The sequence below is a fragment of the Prionailurus bengalensis genome, chromosome B3, assembly GCF_016509475.1.
Source record: "Prionailurus bengalensis isolate Pbe53 chromosome B3, Fcat_Pben_1.1_paternal_pri, whole genome shotgun sequence".
Taxonomy (NCBI): Eukaryota; Metazoa; Chordata; class Mammalia; order Carnivora; family Felidae; genus Prionailurus; species Prionailurus bengalensis.
In genome coordinates this window covers 118,429,615-118,451,511 of record NC_057355.1, presented here as the reverse complement: position 1 = coordinate 118,451,511, position 21,897 = coordinate 118,429,615, and the positions used below count along the sequence as shown (strand labels likewise).

Genomic DNA, 21,897 nt, shown 5'->3' with positions numbered 1-21,897 from the left:
AGCAGGGGAGGGGCAGAGAGAGAGAGACACACACAGAATCCAAAGCAGGCTCCAGAGTCTGAGCCGTCAGCACAGAGCCCGACGTGGGTCTTGAACCCACGAACTGTGAGATCATGATCCGAGCTGAAGTCGGACGCCTAACCTATTGAGCCATTCAGGGGCCCCTTATTATTATTTTTTAAAGTTTATTTATTTATACATATAGAGAGAGACAGCGCATGCTTGCACATGAGGTGGGGGTATCGGGCAGAGAGAGAGGGAGAGAGAGAGTCCCAGGCAGGCTCCATGCTCATTGAGGAGCCCGACTTGGGGCTTGATCTCACGGTCCTGAGATCACGACCTGAGCCCAAATCAAGAGTCGGATGCTTCACCGACTGAGCCATCCAGGCGCCCCTCTTGATTTTTTTAGAACTGGGCCTTCACCATCCCCAGCCCTTAGGCCTCTCCCCACCATCAGCTCTCAGGGACCCGGGTGAAAAATGGCGTGGGCCTGTTCTCAGGGGGACGGGTCCTCTGCCTGACGGCTTCTGACTAATTACACCCATCATCTGCCGCAGGGCCCGGGGAACCAGACCCCCGAGGGACCGGGGACGTGTGCGCCCACCTGACACAGCTCAGCTTTCACCTTCGGTAAGCAGAGCAGTCGCGCCCAAGGCCAGCTGCCAGCACCACCTCCCTGTCCCCACCCCCGCAGAGCCTCTGACAGGCCAAGGCTCCAGGCTGCTTTATCTCCTGCTAACACCCGTCTCCTCTCCCTCCTCCACTCTATCTGGGAGTTTCCTTGCGGTTCTAATGAAAAACCCTTGTGTCACATTGAGAAGTTGCCCGTTATTGCTGCTGGGAATCAAATCCAGTCTCTGCTGGGCGGAGACTCCTGAAGCTTCAAGCTGGGAGTGGGGAGGGGCTGGTGGGAATCATCTCTCTGGGGCCAGGGGAGCAGCCTCTCTGGCATAATGAGATGCTGCTAGGTGGGGTGCTTCCTGACGGGCTGCAAACAAACAAACAAGAGTTCCTGCCAGGTTCCCCGGGCCACCTGGACTGTCTCCCGCCCTGGCCTCAGGCCCCAGCACACCTGCCAGGAGTCAGTGGGCCTCCCTCAGGCTGACCGGTTCTGGCTCTTTCCCCATATCCCCAGAGATCAGACACAGCTGGGTGCCCCTTGTCCTGGGAGCTCCCAGATCATTCTGAGTGCTGGGTAAGGGCTTCCCCAAATCCTTGGAGACCTGATCAGCCCACTTGCAGATTATTCAAAATATAGGCTCCGTGGATTTACCTGGACCCACTGAATTTGGTTGATTCCCCAGATCTAGGGTTTGGGAAACCCCATCCTTAACTCCTCCCCACCTGGAATGTCCTGCTCAAGACCACTGACCTGAATAACTTGACCCAAGGAGAGATGCTCCCCTTCCCCCACCCTCACATGCTCTCCCTGGACCACAAACTCTCACGTGCCCTTCGAAGGCCAGGCATTACTAGCACTGATCCTCTCGGCAACACAAGGACAGGCATTCCTGTCCCTCTTTCACAGAGAGAGAAGCTCGGAGTCCCTGACAGGCTATGGCACCAATGGAGTCAAGATCATCACGGGCATTCTCTGGGACAAAGGCAACCACAGTGAGACCTGAAAAGCAATTTTAGAGCCTGGTACATGGGAAGCCCCATGTCACAACAGTGTGTGTGTGGGGGGGGATGGAGGGTGGGGGGAGATGGTTCCGTGGCCGCACAGAGTTAGCTGCAGATATGGCTCCACAGCAATCGGTGTCTAAGTGTAAACTGAGTTCCAGCCACCGGCCACCTTCCGAAGCACTTGCATTAGGGGAAACGGGAATCTCAGTGATGCTTACGGGGGCGATTTTGCCTCCCCTGGTCCTGCCCTGGGAACATCTGGTGATGTCCGAAGACATTTTTGTTGTCACCATGGTGAGGTGGGTTTTGGCATCTGGTAGGTAGAAGTCAGGGATGCTGCTAAATAGTCTAAAATGCACAGGACTGCCCCAAATGTCAATAGCCACAGTACCAAGAAGTCCCGGAATAGATAGGAGGGGCCATCGGAGATGTGGGCCCAAATCCAGGGTGTTCATTCAGATTTTGGTTTTGGGAGTGGGATTTTCTTAGCCTCGATTTGTTGCTATTTATCTGGAAAGAAGATGCAGGCCCACCCCAGGGGCCAGCAGAGAAAGGCCAGCAGGTTGGACGCACGGCCAGACCCCTGTGTGAGCTGGGCTTAAAGGACCTACTTTACTCTGATATCCAATAAATGCTAAGACCCACAGCTTAAGCCGTTGATCCCTCAGACGCTGGCCATCGCTTAAACGGCAGCATATGGATGAACAAACGTGCGGTTTGGGACTGTCTGATCAGATTTATTCCAGGACAGATTCCCCAGGTGGTCTCTCCTCGGCACTGAGATTTCGAAAAACAGCCCATTTAGTTGACAAAATGGAGTCTCCGGTGAGTTAACAGAGTGGGAGTGGAACCAGCTACCGGTGCAGATTGTAGCACAAATGCTCCTGAGGAAGCCAGGCTGGAGGTGCCAAATATTTTCTTTACAGTTGATTTGATGCAGTTCTGTGGTTGATGGTGTGTAGAGGCAGAACGCCTCCTGACGGCCGGGCCCCCTCCTGTTTGCGCGGCCAGCACCTCAAAGGGCATACGTAATTTCTCTCCCCCTATAAAGGGAATCTGGGCGTGTTATGGCCGAAAAGGGAGCAATTCCATTTGAATTAATCAAGGGTCTGAAGGCAAAAGTGCGTTGCGTGGCTTTTAAGGACATTGTTCCTAGATTGACAAGGTCCCGTGGCCACCCCCTGAAAAGCTTTCGCAACAGAACATTTCCTGACATCACTCAAGGGAGGTCTGCTATCTTAGCTGTGCTTGCACGAGGCCTGTGGTTTTCTCACTCATCGGTTTAAGAAATGACTACGGTCTGCCTTTTGGCACGCCCCCATAACATTTCTCCTTTGTGGAATTAGAAGGAAGCAGTAATATGATGGAGGGGGAAACATACCTTTCAGCCACTTTGGACATTTTTAAACAATGTCTGTCAATCTGTGCGCTCAAAAATGTTATCTGGGGAAAGACAGAACAGAGGTGTTAGGGCCACACTCGATTTTTTCCCCTTCACCCCATGAACCCCAGCCTTGTATTTCCGTCCAGATGCAAGCACCTCCTCTGGCCAGCCTTGGCCAACCCTTCAGCCTTGTATTCCAACGACCGTGTGCCCTTTTGGGAATTCCCACCACACTCGGGAATCACAGTCTACAATTTACCTATGTCAGTATTCTCCTGTGCTGTGTTGTAGCCTACGTCTCGACTTCCAAAGGCGATCGCAAACTTAAAGGCGGTGGCGTATACGTCCCGCAAAACTTTGCAACGCTTACAGGAGCCGTCAATATCCACTTGGACTAATTTCTGGTGATTTCCCTCTGCACACCCTTCACACCCGCATCACACCCACATGCTTGGTGCACTTTAGACTAGAGTCATCAATACATCTGTTTCCTCCCCTGGACTCCCCAACATAAACTTGTCAAGGGCCGGCACCTAACAGTTCATGCCTTTGGATTGCCCCCAGAAGTCAGTAAAGCATAATGTGAAGAGCAGACCCTAAAGTTCCTTCCTTACCAGCGAACCCTAGAAAGGAGTCGTGTAATTAGCCATTGTCTGCCGACCTGGGTTGACCAGTTAGCTTCCCATCACGAAGGCAGACAACATGCAACCAAATAATGCTAACTCGGCCCCAGGAACAGAGTTTTCTTGCTTTATAAGCTTGCCTTTTGCATCACAGCAATAAAGTCGGTGGCTCCTAGCTGGCTTACTCTGCAAGTGCATCACAATCGTAAGGACTCTGTGACACCAGTCCCTCCCCTCCTGCGGCCCCCACAACATTCTGTGGGAACCCCGACCAGAGCAGTCACCCCCAAGGCATTGGGGTAATTCCTTCATGCCCTTCTCTAATAACTACTGGGGGGACCCGGTGGAGAATTTTTCCTCTCAGGCTTCCACGGTTGTTCACACTCAGCACTCAGGGGTTCAAGTCATTCACAGCTGGGTTCCACTGTGGTTTCCAGGGACTCAAAGCTCACTCAGCCTTCAGAGGTGAGCATTCAAAGGGCTTTCAAACTGGCCATGTCTCCTCCTGGGAGTGTGGGAGTCCATTCATTCACCTGTTTCCGGATGTCCTCTTTTGTAGTTTTCCTGATTGGCTGACTGGGTATGTGCACGGGGCTTTGCGACTGGGACTCTTCAGTCACACCATACACTGACTAGAGAGGAAGGAAGAATATAGAATCACGCACCCACAGAGTTGCAGGGGGCCTTAAAGGCAGGCAGTGCAAGCACTCATTTGATGTTTCCAATATCCTCTGTGACATCCTGACAGTAAGTGGTCAGCCTCTGCTTAAATGTCTACAGTGAGGGGAACTCTTCCTCTTGAAGCAGCTTTGTCCTATCTTTGGGTTACCACTGTTAGACAATCTTTCCTCTCACTAAGCTGAAACGGTCTCCTTGAATATCAGTGTTTCTCCAAATACGGTCCATAGACCGTCTGCAAAGAATCATCTGGGAGTTCTTGGTGAAGACGAACACTGAGCCCCACCCCAGACCTACTGAATCAGAGTCTTTGTGGGTGGGGCTCCTGAATCTGCACTTTTAGCAAATGGCCCAAGTGATTCGGAGGCACAAGAAAGTTCAAGAACCACTATTGAAAGTTATGCACACGACATGCTCATCCAATATAAATTTGAGGTGGCAAAGTTTCAGATTTTCTTCCTTTTCAGCCAAAGAGCTTTCTGGCCTCAGTTTCTCCACGTTGCTATGGCTGCTGATTAAGCCATTCCTTGTGCTAGAGACAGATGAAAAACAACCTTTGCTTTGGGAATGAAACAAAACTCAGAAGGGTATGCAACGTATAGCTGAAATCTATAAAATCAAGAAGGGCTCAGATAGAGTGGAGGGGAGCTCCACGAAATTCTGGAATAGTAGAATTAGGGGGCCTTTAAAGATGAAATGAGGATGTCTTAAGAGTAACACTATAAAATATCATAATACAATACAAGATAGCATAATCATCTCAGTAAAGAATAAAATATGTAAGTAGATTCGAGAAGTTGATATATATGTCATGGGGTGTGTGTGTGTGTGTGTGTGTGTGTGTGTATGTGTGTGTGTGTGCGTGCGTGCGTATATGAAAATGGAAGGATTGGAAATAGGAAAGAAATAGGAATGTCCGGGGGCACATCTCTAACTTTTTGAAGTTAATATTTTGGAGGACAGACAGGTTCTCCTCCAATATGGTCCTGGGTGCCGTTGTGAGATGGGGATATAGCCGTCGTGGGGCAGACGGAGTATGTCACCCCTGGGTAGGCCACGGCTACTGCCCCTTCCAGGATCGTGAAACACAAACGATCATCGGCCCATTCACAGTTGAGCAAGATGGTGTTTCGAGTTTGAGTGATCGAGCCATATAAAAGCCTTTCAAAGTACTAAGCTCACCTTCACCGGTGGGATTTTGATACTTTTTGTTCCTTTAGTTTCTTTTCCTCCCCAGAGCCAACTGCTACTTACCCTGCAGACCTCAGCGCACCTGAGCCTGCTTTGGAAGCCCTCCGGAAGCCCCCAGCCCGGGGCCCCCCTCCCCGCCCTCCTGTACCGTCCTGTATTTCCCTAGTGCAGCCTTCCTGGTACTGTTGCCTGTTGGCGTGTGCCGGCCGTGGGCTTCGTGAGGACTTGTCACTGTATTACAGCAGCAAGAAGGGTGCCAGGTACGTATCAGCCACCCCACAAATATTTGCAGAATGAATGAATGAAATGATTTCACAGGACAGAGTGGGGTAGAATTAACACATAGCAAATTACTGCTTGAACAGTACCAGAAATGGAAGGGCTATTTGCGTCAAGAATTTTTAATTCAGCTAAACTAGCGAACCTTCTTAACCTTTTGCGGGTTCTTCAGACGCCGGCATTTTCTGATATCCATTTCTGTTGTGTTCACACAGCCTGGCTGAGAAAAAAAAAAAAAAAAAAAAAAGAAAACCGTATAAATTACCCGGTGAAAATCACACATTCCAATGTGACCCAAGTGACACCGTGAGACCCAATCTTTGTCTTTCCCATTACAGATAATACATGATTGTCTCCATTTTGCCACTTACAGTTTCTCTTACAAAGACGTCTCATCTTTAATACGTGTTCCTCCACAAGTTCTCACGTGAAATAATACAAGCCTGCCTCACGCTGTCTAGGGATGACATGGAAAGGACAGAGTGTACCGTTTATAAGAGTAAACAGGTTATTCAGAAGGGCCAGATAGTTTCAGCCACAGCCTTTGTCGCTACACGTAGCTAACCATCTAAAAACAATCCAATACCACGATGGGGAATTGTTATTATCATTATTATTATTGTGGTTTTGCTTCTAACCAGCTCTCTTAGGAAGGGCTGCCATGGTATCCTCACTCTGGTTCCTTTTCATGAGGGAAATGCAAGCTTTGTTTTAATAACAGGAAATCAGAACTGCATCGAGCCTCATTATTCACGGATCTGGTCTTTGTGAATGCACCTACGAGCTATCATTTACTTCGAACCCCCAAATCGGTACTGGTGGTGCATTCGTCATTCTTTGTGGACCTGTGCACAGTGGCAAAAACTGTGAGACGTGTGCACGTTCCCGGCGAGGCTGAATTAGCCGACGCTCTGCCTTCTTGTTTCATCTCGTACTGTAAACAAATGTCCTTTTCAAGGCCTCTTTGGTACCACCTTTTCCATGTGTCTGCGCTTTTCGTTGGTGGTTTTGCTGTTTCAAGTGGCCCCCGAACGTGGGGCTGAAGTGCTGTCTAGTGTTCCCACGCGCGACAAGGCGTGAGGTGCCTGGCAGAGACAACAGGCGTGTCAGGTAAGCTTCCTTCCGGCGTGAGCTATAGCGCTGTTGGCCATGAGTTCGATATTAATGAATCAACGGTATATATGGAATAAGCTGTCTTTAAACAGAAGCAGAATTGAGCCGTGGTTACGTATTGGTCACCTGAAGAGAATGCTGTGACCAGGGGATCACAGGAACCTAACCCTGTATTTCTCCCAGGAAAATGGCTCAGCATTCGCTAATTCAGCGGAGCTGGCAACTTCATAGAACGTGATTACCATGAATACCGAGAATGGGCCGCATTTGGAGATTATTCTAAGTTTTGGGGTCGAATGACAGTAGAAATGGAAACTGCTTATTTTGTAAGCAGTAAACCTCCGGGGTCCAGAGGTCCCCAGGGGCACTTCCCACAGCGCCCCTTTTCCAAGTTCATGTTGTCATGGATGAATAGTTTTTAAAAGCTAGAACTGAGATACATTCCAGACCATCTACCGAGGTTATGCTGACTGAATGGGAAAACCAATTTCACAAAGTTTAGCAATTTCCTTTAGTTTTAAGAATGAGACACCTGGTGGCTAAAGATAGTCTTTTCTTTCAAGCGAAGGAAGAGGGAAAAGTAACAAAACAAAACAAAACAAAACAAAACAAAAAAACCCAACCAGAAACGTAGAGAACCAAGCAGAGCTTTCTCACCACTGGCCTGTGCACATCCCAAAAGGCCCGTTCTTGACTATCCAAAATTTTCCTTTCTGTCTTGTCCTTTTTCCGATCTATCCTGAAAGAGCAAAGAAAAGAAATCAGAGGCTCCTGTTTCTAGGAGCTTGGTGAACACAGAGCTCTTGGCACCTGTGTGACCCCTGCTCTCTGCACAGCTGTCAACCAGGGGCGGACGGTTCCCTCAAGGAAACCTCAAGAAGCCCACACATGGGAAGAGGACTTGTTTTCGCCTAGACTGCGAATCATCAGAGAGGTGGAATCAGCATGGCGGACCCAAGGAAAGAACCAGAATCCGGCTGTCCATTTGAGTGATTAAGACTTAGATTACTCGGAACTGAATTTTCTGTGGGCTTGCCCCCACCCTGTCACCGTGGATGCTGCATATTCAAATTATAGGAAAGGATATGGGCTTGTGGTGTTCCAGCCTCAAATTTGAAAGTTTGCTTTAGATTCCGAGTCAATAGAGGTGTCTTCAAAATGCTGCAATTACGTGTTTTAAAAGTCACTGAGACCATCTGGCTTTCTTTTTTTTTAAATTTTTTTTTTCAACGTTTATTTATTTTTGGGACAGAGAGAGACAGAGCATGAACGGGGGAGGGGCAGAGAGAGGGAGACACAGAGTCGGAAACAGGCTCCAGGCTCTGAGCCATCAGCCCAGAGCCTGACGCGGGGCTCGAACTCACAGACCGCGAGATCGTGACCTGGCTGAAGTCGGACGCTTAACCGACTGCGCCACCCAGGCGCCCCGAGACCATCTGGCTTTCTAAAAGCAGAGTCATAGCCTTAGCATGTGACAAGATCCAGAGGGCAAATATCACTGGCCTCAGCTCGGGGAGGCACACATTGCAAGAGGGAAATCACAGGTGACAAAGATGGGTTCTTTATGTTCTGATCAGAACACAGATAAGAGGTTTTTCTTTCTTCTTTTTTTTTTTTTCTTAAGCCTGTATTACTTCATAGTGCCTCTCTAAGTAAAAAATAACAGATTAATTGTCGTGTAACTTCTGGTTCTTGGCTCTCTTGGGAACACTTTAGTTGACTGATCTGAAATAAACCATAATCATCCTGTGATTTTTGTGATAATTACGGGGTACTTCAATGGCCCACAATTATAAAGTAGTCGGGAGTTAATCGGAAAAGCTAATCGAGAAAGACCACATATGTACAAAGTGACGATTTCCCCTCCTTTTTTAACACACGATGCCGTGTGATCCTGAAAGTGCAAATTAGTGCTCCTCTTTGGTTCCCAGTGGCTTCTGGGTCCACAGGCTCAATTCTGCCTCCTTCCCACCCTCTTACTTGCTCTTTCCTCGGGGGCCACCATGGCTGCAGAGTCACAGCTCAGCATCCGGTGCCTGGTGCCCACCTCCTCCTAGGCTGCCGGCAGCACCAGGGTGTTCTGCAGGCGTGTGAGTTCATGGGCAGAGGGGAAAGCCAGAGAGTGCAGAGGGAGGGCGAGAGCAATGGCACCGTGCCGGCCACTGGACTCAAAGACGTCGGGTCATTTCCAACTACGACCACACCTGTGATCAAGGCTCACCCGCACAGCCGGGAACCAGCCCAGGTGATGGGGCTGCAACAGTGCCCATGGAGTGCGGAAGGGGTCCTCTGAGGACCCACGGGGGGCTGCTCAGGGAGAAGGTGCTTGCCTTGGCCTAGCTCAGGGTCCCTTTCTCATCCCCCTCCTCCATCTCTTAACACTCCCTGCAAAATCAGAGACCATTGCTGGAAAGGGCCAGAAAGAACCCAACCTGAGCAGGTTCATTTCCCAGGACTGAAAGGATCTGGTTGACAAGAATGTTTGTCGGCAGGGGGACATTTAATGCCCACTTCTCATGTTTCCTTAGAGGGGAAGGGATTTCCACTCTACTCCCTGGGAGGGACACATGTGGGGAAAACACTCCAGCTAGTCTCTCATCTCTTGTACTCCGGGGGAGAAAGAGGGCCTTAACTTTACTGGCCGATCTGAAAGAAGAAACTGAGAAAGCTCAGGTCGGTCCTTGCCAGGCCCTATGTTCTGGCACTCTGTTCACTCCGCACACAGTGAACTTATAGGGGTCGACTCTGAGCTGGGGTGGGGGGTTCTGCAGATATCCAGCTCTGCCCAGCATGGGTGAGTTTAATTCCAGGGTCAAGAGCTGTAGTCACAGATCCAAAGTCATGCCCTATAAACTGGCTTGTATCAGTAATAATCCTAACACGTTGGACTCCAATGTCTGACTTCTGTGCCTTATTTTTGATTGGTTCTGGACCCCTCCCCTGGGGGAAAGGGGAGAGGGGTTGGCCTCCCTAAAACTCCAACATGATTTCCTCTGAAGACAAAGTCTCCAGACCTACAGGAAAAGTGGGTCTGATGTTTTTCAGCCCCTAAGCACAGAAGAATAATTGGAAATCTCTTCAGGAAATAGGGACATCTTCTAACCAGAGTTCTACGCTGGGGAGCAAGCCCATTGTTTGCCAGAACACACACTTTTGAAATTATTTCAGAGTGCCATTGATGACGAAGATGAAATTTATCCATCTTGACCTTGATTTCTACTCTGCTGCCCTCATGTGAGATGATAGCGTCTGACCACAGCTGGCTGGCCATGGAAGGATGCCCCGCCTTGGTAATACCAATCTCACACCACCTCCATAGTCCAGAGAGGTTTTTTTTTTCACTTTCCCAGGGTCTCTGTCAAGTTCACCTACTTCACTTGTGCTTCTGCTTGCATAAAGATGAATTCCCACTTCCTTGCGAAGGCCCTCTGGAGTCTTGCTAAGTTTTCCTAATGAGAAATGAAAATCAACGAGAAGGCATTAATCCTTGTAAGTTTGCACATCGACACCTATGCTTATTACAAAGCAGTCATCTATTTTGGTTACTCCCAACAGAGCGGCAGAGCCCCCACTTTAAATCCACTGGATGTGAACCCAATGTGATTTTGCACCAGACCCTGCTGTACAGAGTAGGACAATTAATATTCATTTACACCCCCATTAAATCTGAAGTCTCTGTGGTTCACCTGATTCCTCTTCTCTTGTGTGTTTTACAAGAACACAACTCACATAGCGCCTGTCATCAAGGCCACTGAAGACAGGAAGAAGGCTTTGTGGCTATTCACGCCACATTTGGGGAAGGGACGAGGGGACTCTTTGCAGCCTATTGGACATCTGCATGAGGAGAACCAAGAATGGATTTCTCAGGACTTGTCTTCCAGCAAACGGGTCCAGGAAGGTGGCAAGAAATGAGAATCCTGATGACCTGGCACTCATGCCTTTGAGAGTTTGGGGTCAAAAGCGAGAAAAAAGGGAGTGTCTATATTTGTGATGTTTGTGAAGGAAAAGCCAAAACCAGGAAGAAAGAAAAGGCATCTAGGGTTGCCTTTAGAGGAAGAGGGGAGAAGCCTTTTCTCTAAGTCTGTAGGCTTACCTGGTGGCACAAAAGGACAGTGAGGAGGGGGTGTTTGACAGGTCCCCTAATGAGCCACCTAATTCTGATGGAATGCAAGGGTAGAGCCCACATTATGCTATGTATTTTCATAGAGCTCATGCCAACGCTAATTGATTACCCTCATTAGTGGATTATTAATATAAAAAGAGCTTCAGTTGAAGATCAACACACCTAAACTCAGTTGTTACCAAGGCTCAGTGTACAAGTACCTCAAAATAACTGTTCCTTTGATTTTTCCACTGTTCATAGGAAGCAAAGGCCGTGATGCCTAAACGTCAATTAGGGAGCAGTGACATAAATTATGACACAGTCATGCCATGGAATACTAGGCAGCCATTAATGGGGCACCTGGGTGGCTCAGTTGGTTGAGCGTCTGACTTCAGCTCAGATCATGATCTCACCGTCTGTGAGTTCGGGCCCCGTGTCGGCCTCTGTGCTGACAGCTCCGAGCCTGGAGCCTGCTTCGGATTCTGTGTCCCCCTCTCTCTCTACCCCTCCCCCGCTCACGCTCTGTCTTTCTGTCTCTGAAGAATGAATAAACCTTAAAAAAATTAAAAAATAAATAAAAAATAAAAACAATAACGTGGGCGCCTGGGTGGCTCAGTCGGTGAAGTGTCCGACTTTGGCTCAGGTCACGATCTCATGGTTCAAGAGTTCAAACCCTGCGTCGGGCTCTGTGCTGACATCTTGGAGCCTGGAGCCTGCTTCAGCGTCTGTGTCTCCCTCTCTCTTCACCCCATCCACTGCTCACTCTCTCTCTCTCTCTCTTTCAAAAATAAACAAATAAAAATAAAAACAATAACGTGGATATTATTACTGATAATAGAAAGGCTCTCAACATACTACAGTATATGATCAGGGAAAGAAGCAGCTTACTGAACAATGTTCAGGGTATGATTCAGATTTTTTTTTTAAAGAAAAAAATGCATGTGCAGAAAAAGGATAGGGGAGAAGGATTGCAGGTTCTTTCCTCTCCTTTCTTTGCTGTTTGAATTTGGGTTTTACAGAGAATATGCCATCAGAAAAAAAATGAATAAAATTACTGAATTTTGAAAAGAAATTCTTTTAAAAAAATATCTAACCACTTTTAGGCAGAAATTCAACCCGAAAGAACATCTTAATGCCATATTCTTTACAAATACCAAAGTAGAACATTCTATGGCAGGAGATGAGGCAATTGGATAAAATATATCAGGAGTTGATGCTGTCTCGTTTCTGTTTTTCTAAACATGGACAATTTTCTTTTTTTTTCTAAAACATGGAAAGTACAGGGGAGAGAGACAGAGGGTGGAGGGGCCCCCTGTTTCTGCAGGCTGGGTCTTTCCGGTAGGTTGTGTTAGGGAAGGGATGTAGCGCCTCACAGTGGGTGCCCAAAAATAGGCCAGTGGTCTTCTGAGAGAGGGGTGACAGCTGACACGTGAGGGGACAGGAACAGGATGCTCAGATCCACAGAACAGCCACTGTCGGGTTTGCTTGGGAAGATCATGATGTTCCTACCTATTTATGTTTTTTTTTAAGTTTATTTTTGAGAGAGAGAGAGGGAGAGGGAGAGAGAGAGCGAGAGAGAGCGAGAGAGCGAGAGAGAGAATCCCAAACAGTCTCCACATTCAGTGCCGAGCCCAATGTGGGGCTCGACCTCACAAACTGTGAGATCATGACCTGAGCTGAAATCAAGAGTTGGATGCTTAACCGACTGAACCACCCAGGCACCACCCCCCCTCGCCACAACATATTTATGTTTAATGGCTCTCGCTGATAAGCACACTTTGGCCAGGTCCCGAGGCCCTGGGTCAACTCCTGCACTGTGTTCTCCAGTACTGTTTCCCCATTGGCTTGTGCACAGGTACCCAAGAGCGACAAGGTCTGATGCAGAGGGCCTCACGCTTGTGGGAGACTGAGACGGTGCAAGAGGGACATTTGGAAAGAAGACTCTGGAAGTCCTGTTAACGCTGGTTTATGGGGGAAGGACTCCTCACTGCTCCACTGCTGCTCCTCCCCACCCCCCACCCCCCCAGCCCTTCAGTCACTTGATGGCTCAGGAACTCCCTTGCCTTCTGGAGGGCACGTGAAAATCTGGGCAGTTCCCCAGATTCTCTGTGACGCGCAATAAAGTTTGGTTTGGGGGGAGAGATCCTGTAACCATAAATTTGCAATATTTAAAATAGCATCTGAGTCGTCAAGTTCTCTGTGCCTTGGCTGTGTTAAATGGGAATGGGCACGCATGCGGCAGGGCCTCTGAATTTTGCAGGGGTCACATCTTGTGAAGGAAGGTGGTGCAGAAGGAAAGCTGGGAGAGAACACCCTTTCCATCTGACACGTATCTTATCTTCCGGGTTGAATTTGGTCCTTAGATTCTACATCTACTGCCAAGCACAAGGGAGGTGGGTTTGGTGATGCCATTACAAAATTATCACATAGTAAGTTTAAAAAATTCTCATATTATGAACCCGCCCCCTCTTTTTCCTCTCGGTGCACACTTCTATGCATTTTAACACACGTATAGATCAGATTCTCAGAACCCCCACCACGATCGGGATGCAGAATAGTTCCATCACCCCCAGAAAACTCTCTGTGTTATCTCTCTAGAGCCACATCTTACCCGCCCCCCCCCCGTAACTTCTAGCAATCAGTGATCTGTTTTCCTTCATGATAGTTTTGTATTTATGAGAATGTCATAGAAATGGAATCGCACAGTTTGTAATCCTTTGAGACTGGCTTCTTTCACTCAGTGTGAGGTCTCAGAGACACATCCAAGTGGTTGTGTGGACCAACAATCACTCCTTTTCACCACAGAGAAGAATTCCACTGTTGGGACGTAATGATGTTTCTTTAGCCATTCACCTCTTCTAACTTTTTTTAAAATGCTTATTTATTTTTGAGACAGAGAGAGAGAGAGAGAGTGCGAGAGAGAGAGCACATGCACAAATAGGTGAGGGGCAGAGAGGGGGGGGGGGCGGGCAGAGCATCCGAAGCAGGCTGTGTGCTGAAAGCAGAAAGCCCGTTCGGGCCTCGAACTCACGAACTGTGAGATCATGACCTGAGCTGAAGTCAGATGCTTAACCGACTGAGCCGCCCAGGCGCCCCTAGCCATTCGCCTCTTAAAGTGCACTTGGGTTGTTTTCAGGTTTTGCTCATCACAAACAGGGGTGCTGTCAGCAGGGTTAGGGTGTGAACGGAAGTTCTGATTTCTCTGGGGTGCCTACCTAGGAGTAGAACTGCTTGGCTGTGTGGCAAGTATATGTTTACTTTTGTAAGAAACTGCCAGACCATTTTCCAGGGTGGCTGTGCCATTTTGCATTCCCACTTGGCATTATCAGTACTTTTCATTTTAGCCACTCTACCCCCAGAAGTCTCCCCAGGGAGTTAATCTTTGTTTCCCTAATGGCTGATGCTGTTGAACATCTCTTAATGTGCTTATTTGTCATCCTACGTCCTCTCTGGTGAAGTGTCTGTTCAAGTCCTTTGCCCATTTTTGAGCTGTTTGTTTTCTTATGGCTGAGTTTTGAGAGCTCTTCATATAAAGGTGCAATTTTATTGCATGGGTAGAGGAGGTGAGAACAAGGAGGGGAAATAAAAGACACTTCCTTTCCACCGCCTGAAAGGAACAAGGGAGAGAAAAAAGGAGAGAGAAGCAGAAACAGAGCTGCAGATAGGGTTTTACTCTCCTCCCACACCTAAGCTACAAAACAACCATACTTACTGCTTCATAGTCTGCCAGTTCCAGCCTCGCTTTATTCTGCATTGTCCTCTTACAGAGATAGATGGCTGAGGGAAGAAGAGAAATTACAACACGTGCAGACCCAGCAGTGTGGTGGCGTCACAGATCCACCCATCTGTCTGTCCATCCGCTCATCCACCCAGCCATCCAGCCAGCCCTCCCTGTGAGTCCGGTGCTGCACTGAGCCGAACATCCTTCCATGTGGAAGCCATGATGCCTACCCTCCAAGAATCTTCCTTAAAGGTCAGGATTGGAGGAGGACTCCATCTTCTAGTCCTGACTGCTCCCTTTCACCCTCCTCATTCTGTTCACCCAAGCATCCCCCACCAGGGTCATCTTTCACAAAAAAGATCATGTTACCTTCCTGCCTATACTCCCTGCATTGCTTCCTCAGTGACCTCAGAAGAGTAGTCAGGCTCCGTAGGGTGGCGTGCTTGGTTCTTTAAGCTCCAGTCTCCTTACCTTGCCAACCTCTTCCCTCCCTGCCTCCCTTGGGCATGTGAGGCTACCAAACCCTTCAGTTCTACTCCTCTGCCCACGTGTTCTCCACATCTGGCAACCTTCTACTAATCTTGGAAGACCCAGCTCAGTGTTCCCAATAGCGTCTACTCATCCTCACCCATGGAACTTAATTCCAGTGCACTGTAATCATGGATTTACCAAACTGTCCCCAGCTCTAGGCAGAGGGCTCCTCAAGGGCAGAGGTTGTGTCCTACTCAGCTTGAATCCCTGCACCTAGCACCAGGGCCGGCCTACCAGGTGGAATGAATAAACAGTGGAAATGGTGGACATCTTGGGTCTCTCTTCCCAAGCTAAAGAAGGGTTCTTGGCCCTCAGTTGCCAGAGGATTCCTTCTCACACATGCCTTCATCACTTCCTCTCCATAGCCCTGCTTCTTCAATATCTCCCTCCTTCTCCAGTGCCAAGTAGAATGATCCAGGGAAGACAATAGATGAATGGTATGAGTGACCAATAGGATGGCCAGGAGACAGGGTCAGAGAGGACCTGTGGCTGGCCTGTGGTTTGACAACTTAGTTATACTAGGAGAGCTAGTTAACTCCTTGCTGGATCAACAAACCTCCTCCATGTGGTCTGAAAAATTTGCCGATGGCAGCTTACAAGACGCTGGAACCTCATGGCTGGCAGCCTGCTCTGGTATGCTCACATTTCTGCTCACATCAGTTGAGCTGTATGTGGATGAGAGTCAGTTGTGCTTGTTCACAAGTCTGTTTATGTCAGGCACACTTGTTATTCTAATAATGTAATTTCACCAAATATTACATTTCACTGATGAAATTAGTGTGAAAAGAGAGAGTTGTTTCTATGAGGACCCAGTTGAATGGTTTGGAACAACTTGATAACGAAGAGTGGGCTAAGACAATTGCTAATGAGTTTGGTAGAGGTGAAATAACTGAAAAAAAAAGGGGGAAAATAATATGAATATGAAAGGGGTCAACATACAGGTTACTTCCAAAGTGTTTTCAAATTCTTGATGCATTTCAAAGGTGCCCAAACTGGATGGTTTGTTTTGAGTGTGGTTGAATTAAGAAAGAAACTCAAATTATTAGGGCCCATAATCAAAGAGAGTCTTTGGTCCGATCTCAAAAAGCCATCGAATGATTGTTCTTTTGTATAGCTTATGTTGACAGGAAGTGATCAGGTAAGGATGTATCTCTTTCTTATAATTCTCTGTTGACTATCTTTTGCAAGAGCCAGGCAGGTACAGCTCTCCATTATGTCTGATGAAGGGGCGTCTGCTCTATTATAAGATACCTCCTTCGGTCTCCTGGACCACCATTTAGGCAGCCTATGGAATTGGGAGCCACCTAAAGAGGAAGCCTGACATATCACCAGCCCCACCACGCTGGTCTCCTGACTCAGGAGCAGCACAGCTCAGTGGAGGCGAAAGCTGTTTTGAACACTGCTGTCGCAGATGGTATGTTGTACTGCTAAATGTAAAACCCGGGAAAATGCAACCCAAGTTGGGCTACGGGCTTTATTTAAGCAGAAGCATCCTGAGACATTTCTAGCACATCCGGGTCAAAATGGGCCAGCTAGGTTGTGAAGTAAAACACCACACGTGGAATGCAGAGCTGGTACCATTCCTGATGACCGCGAGCTACACGGTCACCTGACTTCAGCTTGCTCCCTCTGTGGCCAATGCCACATGGCAGGGGGTCTGTTCACCCCACCTAGGGAGGTAGAATGTAGCTGTTGAGTGGACCTTTTCTTGGCATAGAACCTGGGGCTTGTCTGCACTGACAAGAGTGGCTTCAACAGTGCTTGCTGTGACGCCTGACCAATCAAACGACCACAGACAATGACAGCCAGTCCTACTACTGGGCATCTGGGGGACTTGCTTTAAGCTCCCATGTTGGTTTTATCTGGGTATTTAATTCCTCATTGAGAAATCGTTGTCTCCTGGCCCTCACACCTGGCAACCCCACCGCCTGGCACATCACTCGGATGACCCGCTGCCATCTCAAGCTCACCGCATCTCACCGCGATATAAATAGAAAACACAAAAAAATGTTATGAAGTGAATGGATTCCTATACTCTATGTGCAACTAAGCAGTAAAAAAAAAAAAAAAAAAAATAATGACCTCATCCTATTTCAATGTATTTAAAGAACTGACTCCCTCTTCAAACTTTGTCTTTACGAGTGATGTTGTTTACCTCAACCTCTTAAACCAGGGAACCATATTTCTCTGTTTTCCTCATACCCTTGAACTGCTTTTTAGTACACTGGGATTTTAGCACTGTAAGTCACCCGGGGGGCCATTCAGTACAGGCCCCTCGCTGCCAGCTGGGAAAACCAAAGGCCCAGAGAGGTGAAGTGAGTGACCCATCGGCCAGTTAGTGGTGGGGGCGGAATGAGAACCGAGGCCTAGTTCAGAGCTGTTTCCATTATGACATTTGCTACGTCATCTACTCATTCATTCATTCATTCATCCATCCAGGTATGTCCCGTGATTATCCTCAGTTTACGGACGACGGAAACGTTTCCAGGTCATTCCCCATCGTTGGGACTCCCTGAAGCTGCTGCGTCCATTCTCAATGTCTCTCCTTGACTCTGACAGCTTTTTTTTTATAAACCTGTCCCTCCCCAAACTATTCAGCCTTCTCAGTCATTCGTCACCAACGGGAAACCTGTGACTACTCAGATCGGACTCCTCACCACCCTCTTCCTCCCCATCACGCTGCCTCCCCCAGCCTGGAATGCTCGGATCGTAGGACTGTGACTTAACCAAATCTGTGTCAAAGCAACGGACACAGAGTGGGTGGTCAGTAAAGGTATGTAGAATGAATGAAAGTGTCTGATTCTTCATCAATCCAAATTATACCTATCCTGAGTCCTTAGCTTTGGTTTTCCATCCTCTCTGGCAAGATGGCCCCCGCAGAACTGATATTGTGAAACATTACCTTAGTGATAATAACACTAACCACCACCATGGGTTTTTTTTATTGGCTCCTTTCTGTGGGGCCACACACCAAACCTTACAGGCATTTCATTTCATCTTACTAGAACAACACTGGGAAAGGAGTGCTATTATTCTTCTAATTTTCACAGGAAATTTCTGAGGCACAGAGAGGTTAAATAACTTGCCAAGATCACACAGCTAGTGGAACCAGTTGATCTTGGAGCCGCTGTGCTGAGATCTCTCTTGGTGAAAACTTTGATTTTCTGACTGAACTGCTTTGTAAATGCTGGTGAGTACTTTTGGAGCCCGCACCTTGACTTCTCCATCCGATTTGCCGAAGTCGAGGCACAGGAATTCAAAATAATTTTGCCTTAATGAAAGCCTGATATAAAATTGTTATTCCTACCCTTGTTTGTGCCACTCTACTCAAATTATGACGTGGAGAATCCCTCTAGAGAAAGGGAACCAGTGCCCTGGGGTGTATGGTGTGAGATGGCCTAACCTTTATGGGCTCATGTTCAAGTAAATATTTTCATCTTACTGGAGTCTAGTTATCTGGTCTTGCCATCCTCCTCCCCTCTCTGCGGCCTGTAAAAATATCATTTTTTACATTCACAAGGGCACCCGGCTGCTGCATGGAACTGAGCCACGGTTACTCAAGTTCCGAGTTGGGCTTTTGTGAGCGGCGTTTCAGCCCCAGAAGAACCAATTTTGTGAATAGCCCAATGTAGCTCTGATTCTGAGTTGGAAGCCTTGCTTATCCACTTATCACGTGGTTTAGAGCACAGCCCAGTTCCAGAGGGACCCCGCAGTGGTGCCCTGCAGACAGCTGCAGAGACCATCAGAGGGCCCTGCCCCCTGCATAAGGGCCGTCCTCCGGACCTGGAAACACAACGACTGTAGCCTCCTTGGGCAATGCCTTGTCTGCACCCCGTCCTCGGCATTGCTCCCCACCTGCTGGTGTTGGGAGTGATCCAGACAGGGTAGCTTATCACAAGGTCTCCCGGACAGGCTTCCCTGATCACTGCCCAGCTGCCCATGCCCCTCCCTTCTGTGCAGCTGCCTCTGTCTCCCCGTGCAAGCAACCCTGCAAAGAGCTTGGGGAGAAGCTGGGATCTCACCAAGTGCCCCAGGCCCAAGGAGAGCCACTGTGGACTGCCTCAGCAGCTCCGTCAGTCAGCATGGGCCTTGAAGCCACTCGGATCTGAGTTCCAATGCTGATGCTTCTACTATCTGTCAATCGCCTTTAATAAAGAACCAGAACTGTCAGCAACTATTTGCTGAGTGCCAGCAAAACTGTGCTATGCACTGGGGAATATGAGAATGAGCAAGCAGGACCAGTCCCTGGCTTCATGGAGCTTACGACTGACTGGGCATCCAGAGAAGTAGAATACGACGTGCTATGTGTGAGGTTGTGGCCTCTCTGAGCCTCAGGTTCTTCATCTGGAGTATGGGGACAAGGTAACTTCTGTAGACAAAATAACTTCTGTCCTGCCTGGACAGAGGTAACTCCCTGCCTGCCAAACTCCCAACCTCACCCACTCCTAATTTCCTAGTCCAGGTAACTTCTGCACACTCCTCCCTGGTCTAGCTTCTTTTCCGCCTAACTTCTCTAGCTATCAAAAACACCAATGAATTATTCATAACTCTTAACAAGTCTGTGAGAATAGAAAGAGCTGGGGTGGGGGTGGGGGTGGACCCTTGATCCAGCCCTCCCTGAAACCTTGCCCCAGAAGGGAGTGGTCAGCGGTCACTATCTTGGTTCTCCCTGGCTCCACAAAAGGAGCATACTGGCCAGCTTGATGGAACGTTCCTTCCCTTCCCCTGTTCCCCTCCAAAGGCTGCATCTCTCAGTGTGCTCTGCCTTTCTTCATTATGTGGAACAGGGAGCTTATTACATGTCAACGCTCGGAAAAGGACTGAGCAGGATAACGACCCCTCCTCTCTGTGCGGCAGTCACCCAGACACCAAGCGTTTGTCGTCCACGCTCCCAGGAGTGACGCCTCTTCACTGCTCACCGTAGTCGGTGTTTTCAGGCTCCCAGCAGTTTGAAGGCCAAAAGTACGGGGCCTGCGCAAAAGAGCACAGATGTCAGGACTCAGAGGCACACCGGGACTTGCCTTCCTCTGCCTGGGGCCTGGGTCCACCCTCTCCTGCGTCCAGGGAGGACCCCTCCCCGTGACAGGCTCTGCCCCGGCTCCTTTGTGCTGATGCCAACCCCCCAACTCTCTCCTGGTCTTAATACAGCAGAGGCCGTCAACATTTCAATCTGGGTATTGAGAAATGACATCTAAGGTAAGCAAAAGAAATGCGAAAATGAGAAACTTCGTTAACAGGGCAAGTATGTCTTATCCCAAGACAATAGACGTCTAATGCCAAAGTCAGGCCGGCACAGTTTCCCGGGGAACACAAGCTCCAAGTTCCTTTTCTCCCTTTGAAGTATGTATCCCTAACACCGACATGTGGAAACTCTAACCCACAGGGTGGCTGCACTTGGAGTAAGGAAGTAATTAGGGTTCCGTGAGGTCACAGGGTGGGGCCCTGATCCCATAGGATTGGTGTCCTTATCAGAGGAAACACCAGAGAGCTTGCTTTCTCTCTCCACCACGTGAGAAGCGGCTGTCTGAAAGCCTGGGTGAGCCCTCTCACCACTGACCTAACCTGCTGCAACCTGGACCCTGGACTTCCTGCCTGCAGCGCTGTGAGAAATTTCTACACTGGTGGTGTAAGCCACCCAGTCTTTGGTATTTTGCTATAGTAGCTAGAGCAGACTAAAATGCCCTTTGACCCTGTCTAAAAAACTCCACTCCATTGGTGTTGACCTTGACACAGCCTCTTATCCTCTGGCCCATTTCCCTCTAGAACAGGACCTGAGAAAAGGAGTGGGAGGGGTTAGGTAGTGGACAGAAACTTCAGACCAGGAAGGCAGCATGACAGAGTAGGAAGATCAAGGACTTTGCCATCAGGCTGACCGACACTCAAATCAAGGCCACCTCCTAGATTTATTAGGCCTCGGAGCACCTCAGTGTTCTCATCTGTCAAATGGATGATATATATAACCCTAAAAGTTTGTTCTTCAGATTGAATGAGGAGATATGTGTATAAGGTGCCACCCCCCCAACAACAACAAATGGCCCAGATAAAAGCTTGTTTGGCCTTCCCAGTGTTGGGGGGAGGTAAGGGTTGCTCCCTTAAATACCCTCAGTTTTGTAGGTAGTTTTAATCTGAGATCAGATAATAAGAGAACATTCTTCAGGAGGAGGAGCTGGCAGGCCTACCTGGAAACGGTAGAAGGTGCCGTCATCCTTCATGGTAAGAACGTGGTCCGAGATTGGAAAGATGTAGCCCTGGGCAGCTATAAGGCTTCCCACGTGTATTGCTTCAACTGCATGGACAGGGCATGAGAGAGAGGAGTGTTTAGTAAGCTGTCAGAACGCAGGGCTCCTTAGCTGGAATGTCAGTCAGGAGGGCAGAAAGGCAACCGGAAGCCAACTGTCATCACCCCCAGATAGCTGCATGATTGATCGGCTGACTGACTGATAGCCTTTGATATAAATAAATGCACTGGGCCGGAGGTGGGGGTTGGGGCATCAGTGGCTAGGAAGGGCCACCATGTGTCTGGGGTGGCCCAGACATTTGGACCATTGGGACCAACATTTGGATCCCAGCTCTGAGAGTCTGACATCGCTTGACTTTCCCCAAGACTTGCAGAAGAAAGTAGCTTCATGGTCAAGAGCATGGGCTTTGG

At 48.6% G+C, this 21,897-nt stretch overlaps 1 protein-coding gene across 6 annotated transcripts in view; it reads right to left on the bottom strand.

The window, feature by feature from the left end:
* The window catches only part of RGS6 (regulator of G protein signaling 6), a 565,374-nt gene that overhangs the window by 72,669 nt on the left and 470,808 nt on the right, over window positions 1–21,897 (bottom strand). For 5 of the 6 annotated variants that reach the window (XM_043556506.1, XM_043556510.1, XM_043556511.1 and 2 more), the window contains exons 5-12: window positions 21,428–21,534; window positions 20,168–20,219; window positions 14,709–14,773; window positions 10,267–10,343; window positions 7,552–7,633; window positions 5,927–6,001; window positions 4,167–4,265; window positions 3,008–3,069 (exon numbers count right to left, since the gene is read on the bottom strand). In XM_043556506.1, the coding sequence (XP_043412441.1) occupies window positions 3,008–3,069; window positions 4,167–4,265; window positions 5,927–6,001; window positions 7,552–7,633; window positions 10,267–10,343; window positions 14,709–14,773; window positions 20,168–20,219; window positions 21,428–21,534 (619 nt within the window). The remainder of the gene's footprint in view (window positions 1–3,007; window positions 3,070–4,166; window positions 4,266–5,926; window positions 6,002–7,551; window positions 7,634–10,266; window positions 10,344–14,708; window positions 14,774–20,167; window positions 20,220–21,427; window positions 21,535–21,897) is intronic. The other variant, XM_043556509.1, reaches the window with a different exon arrangement.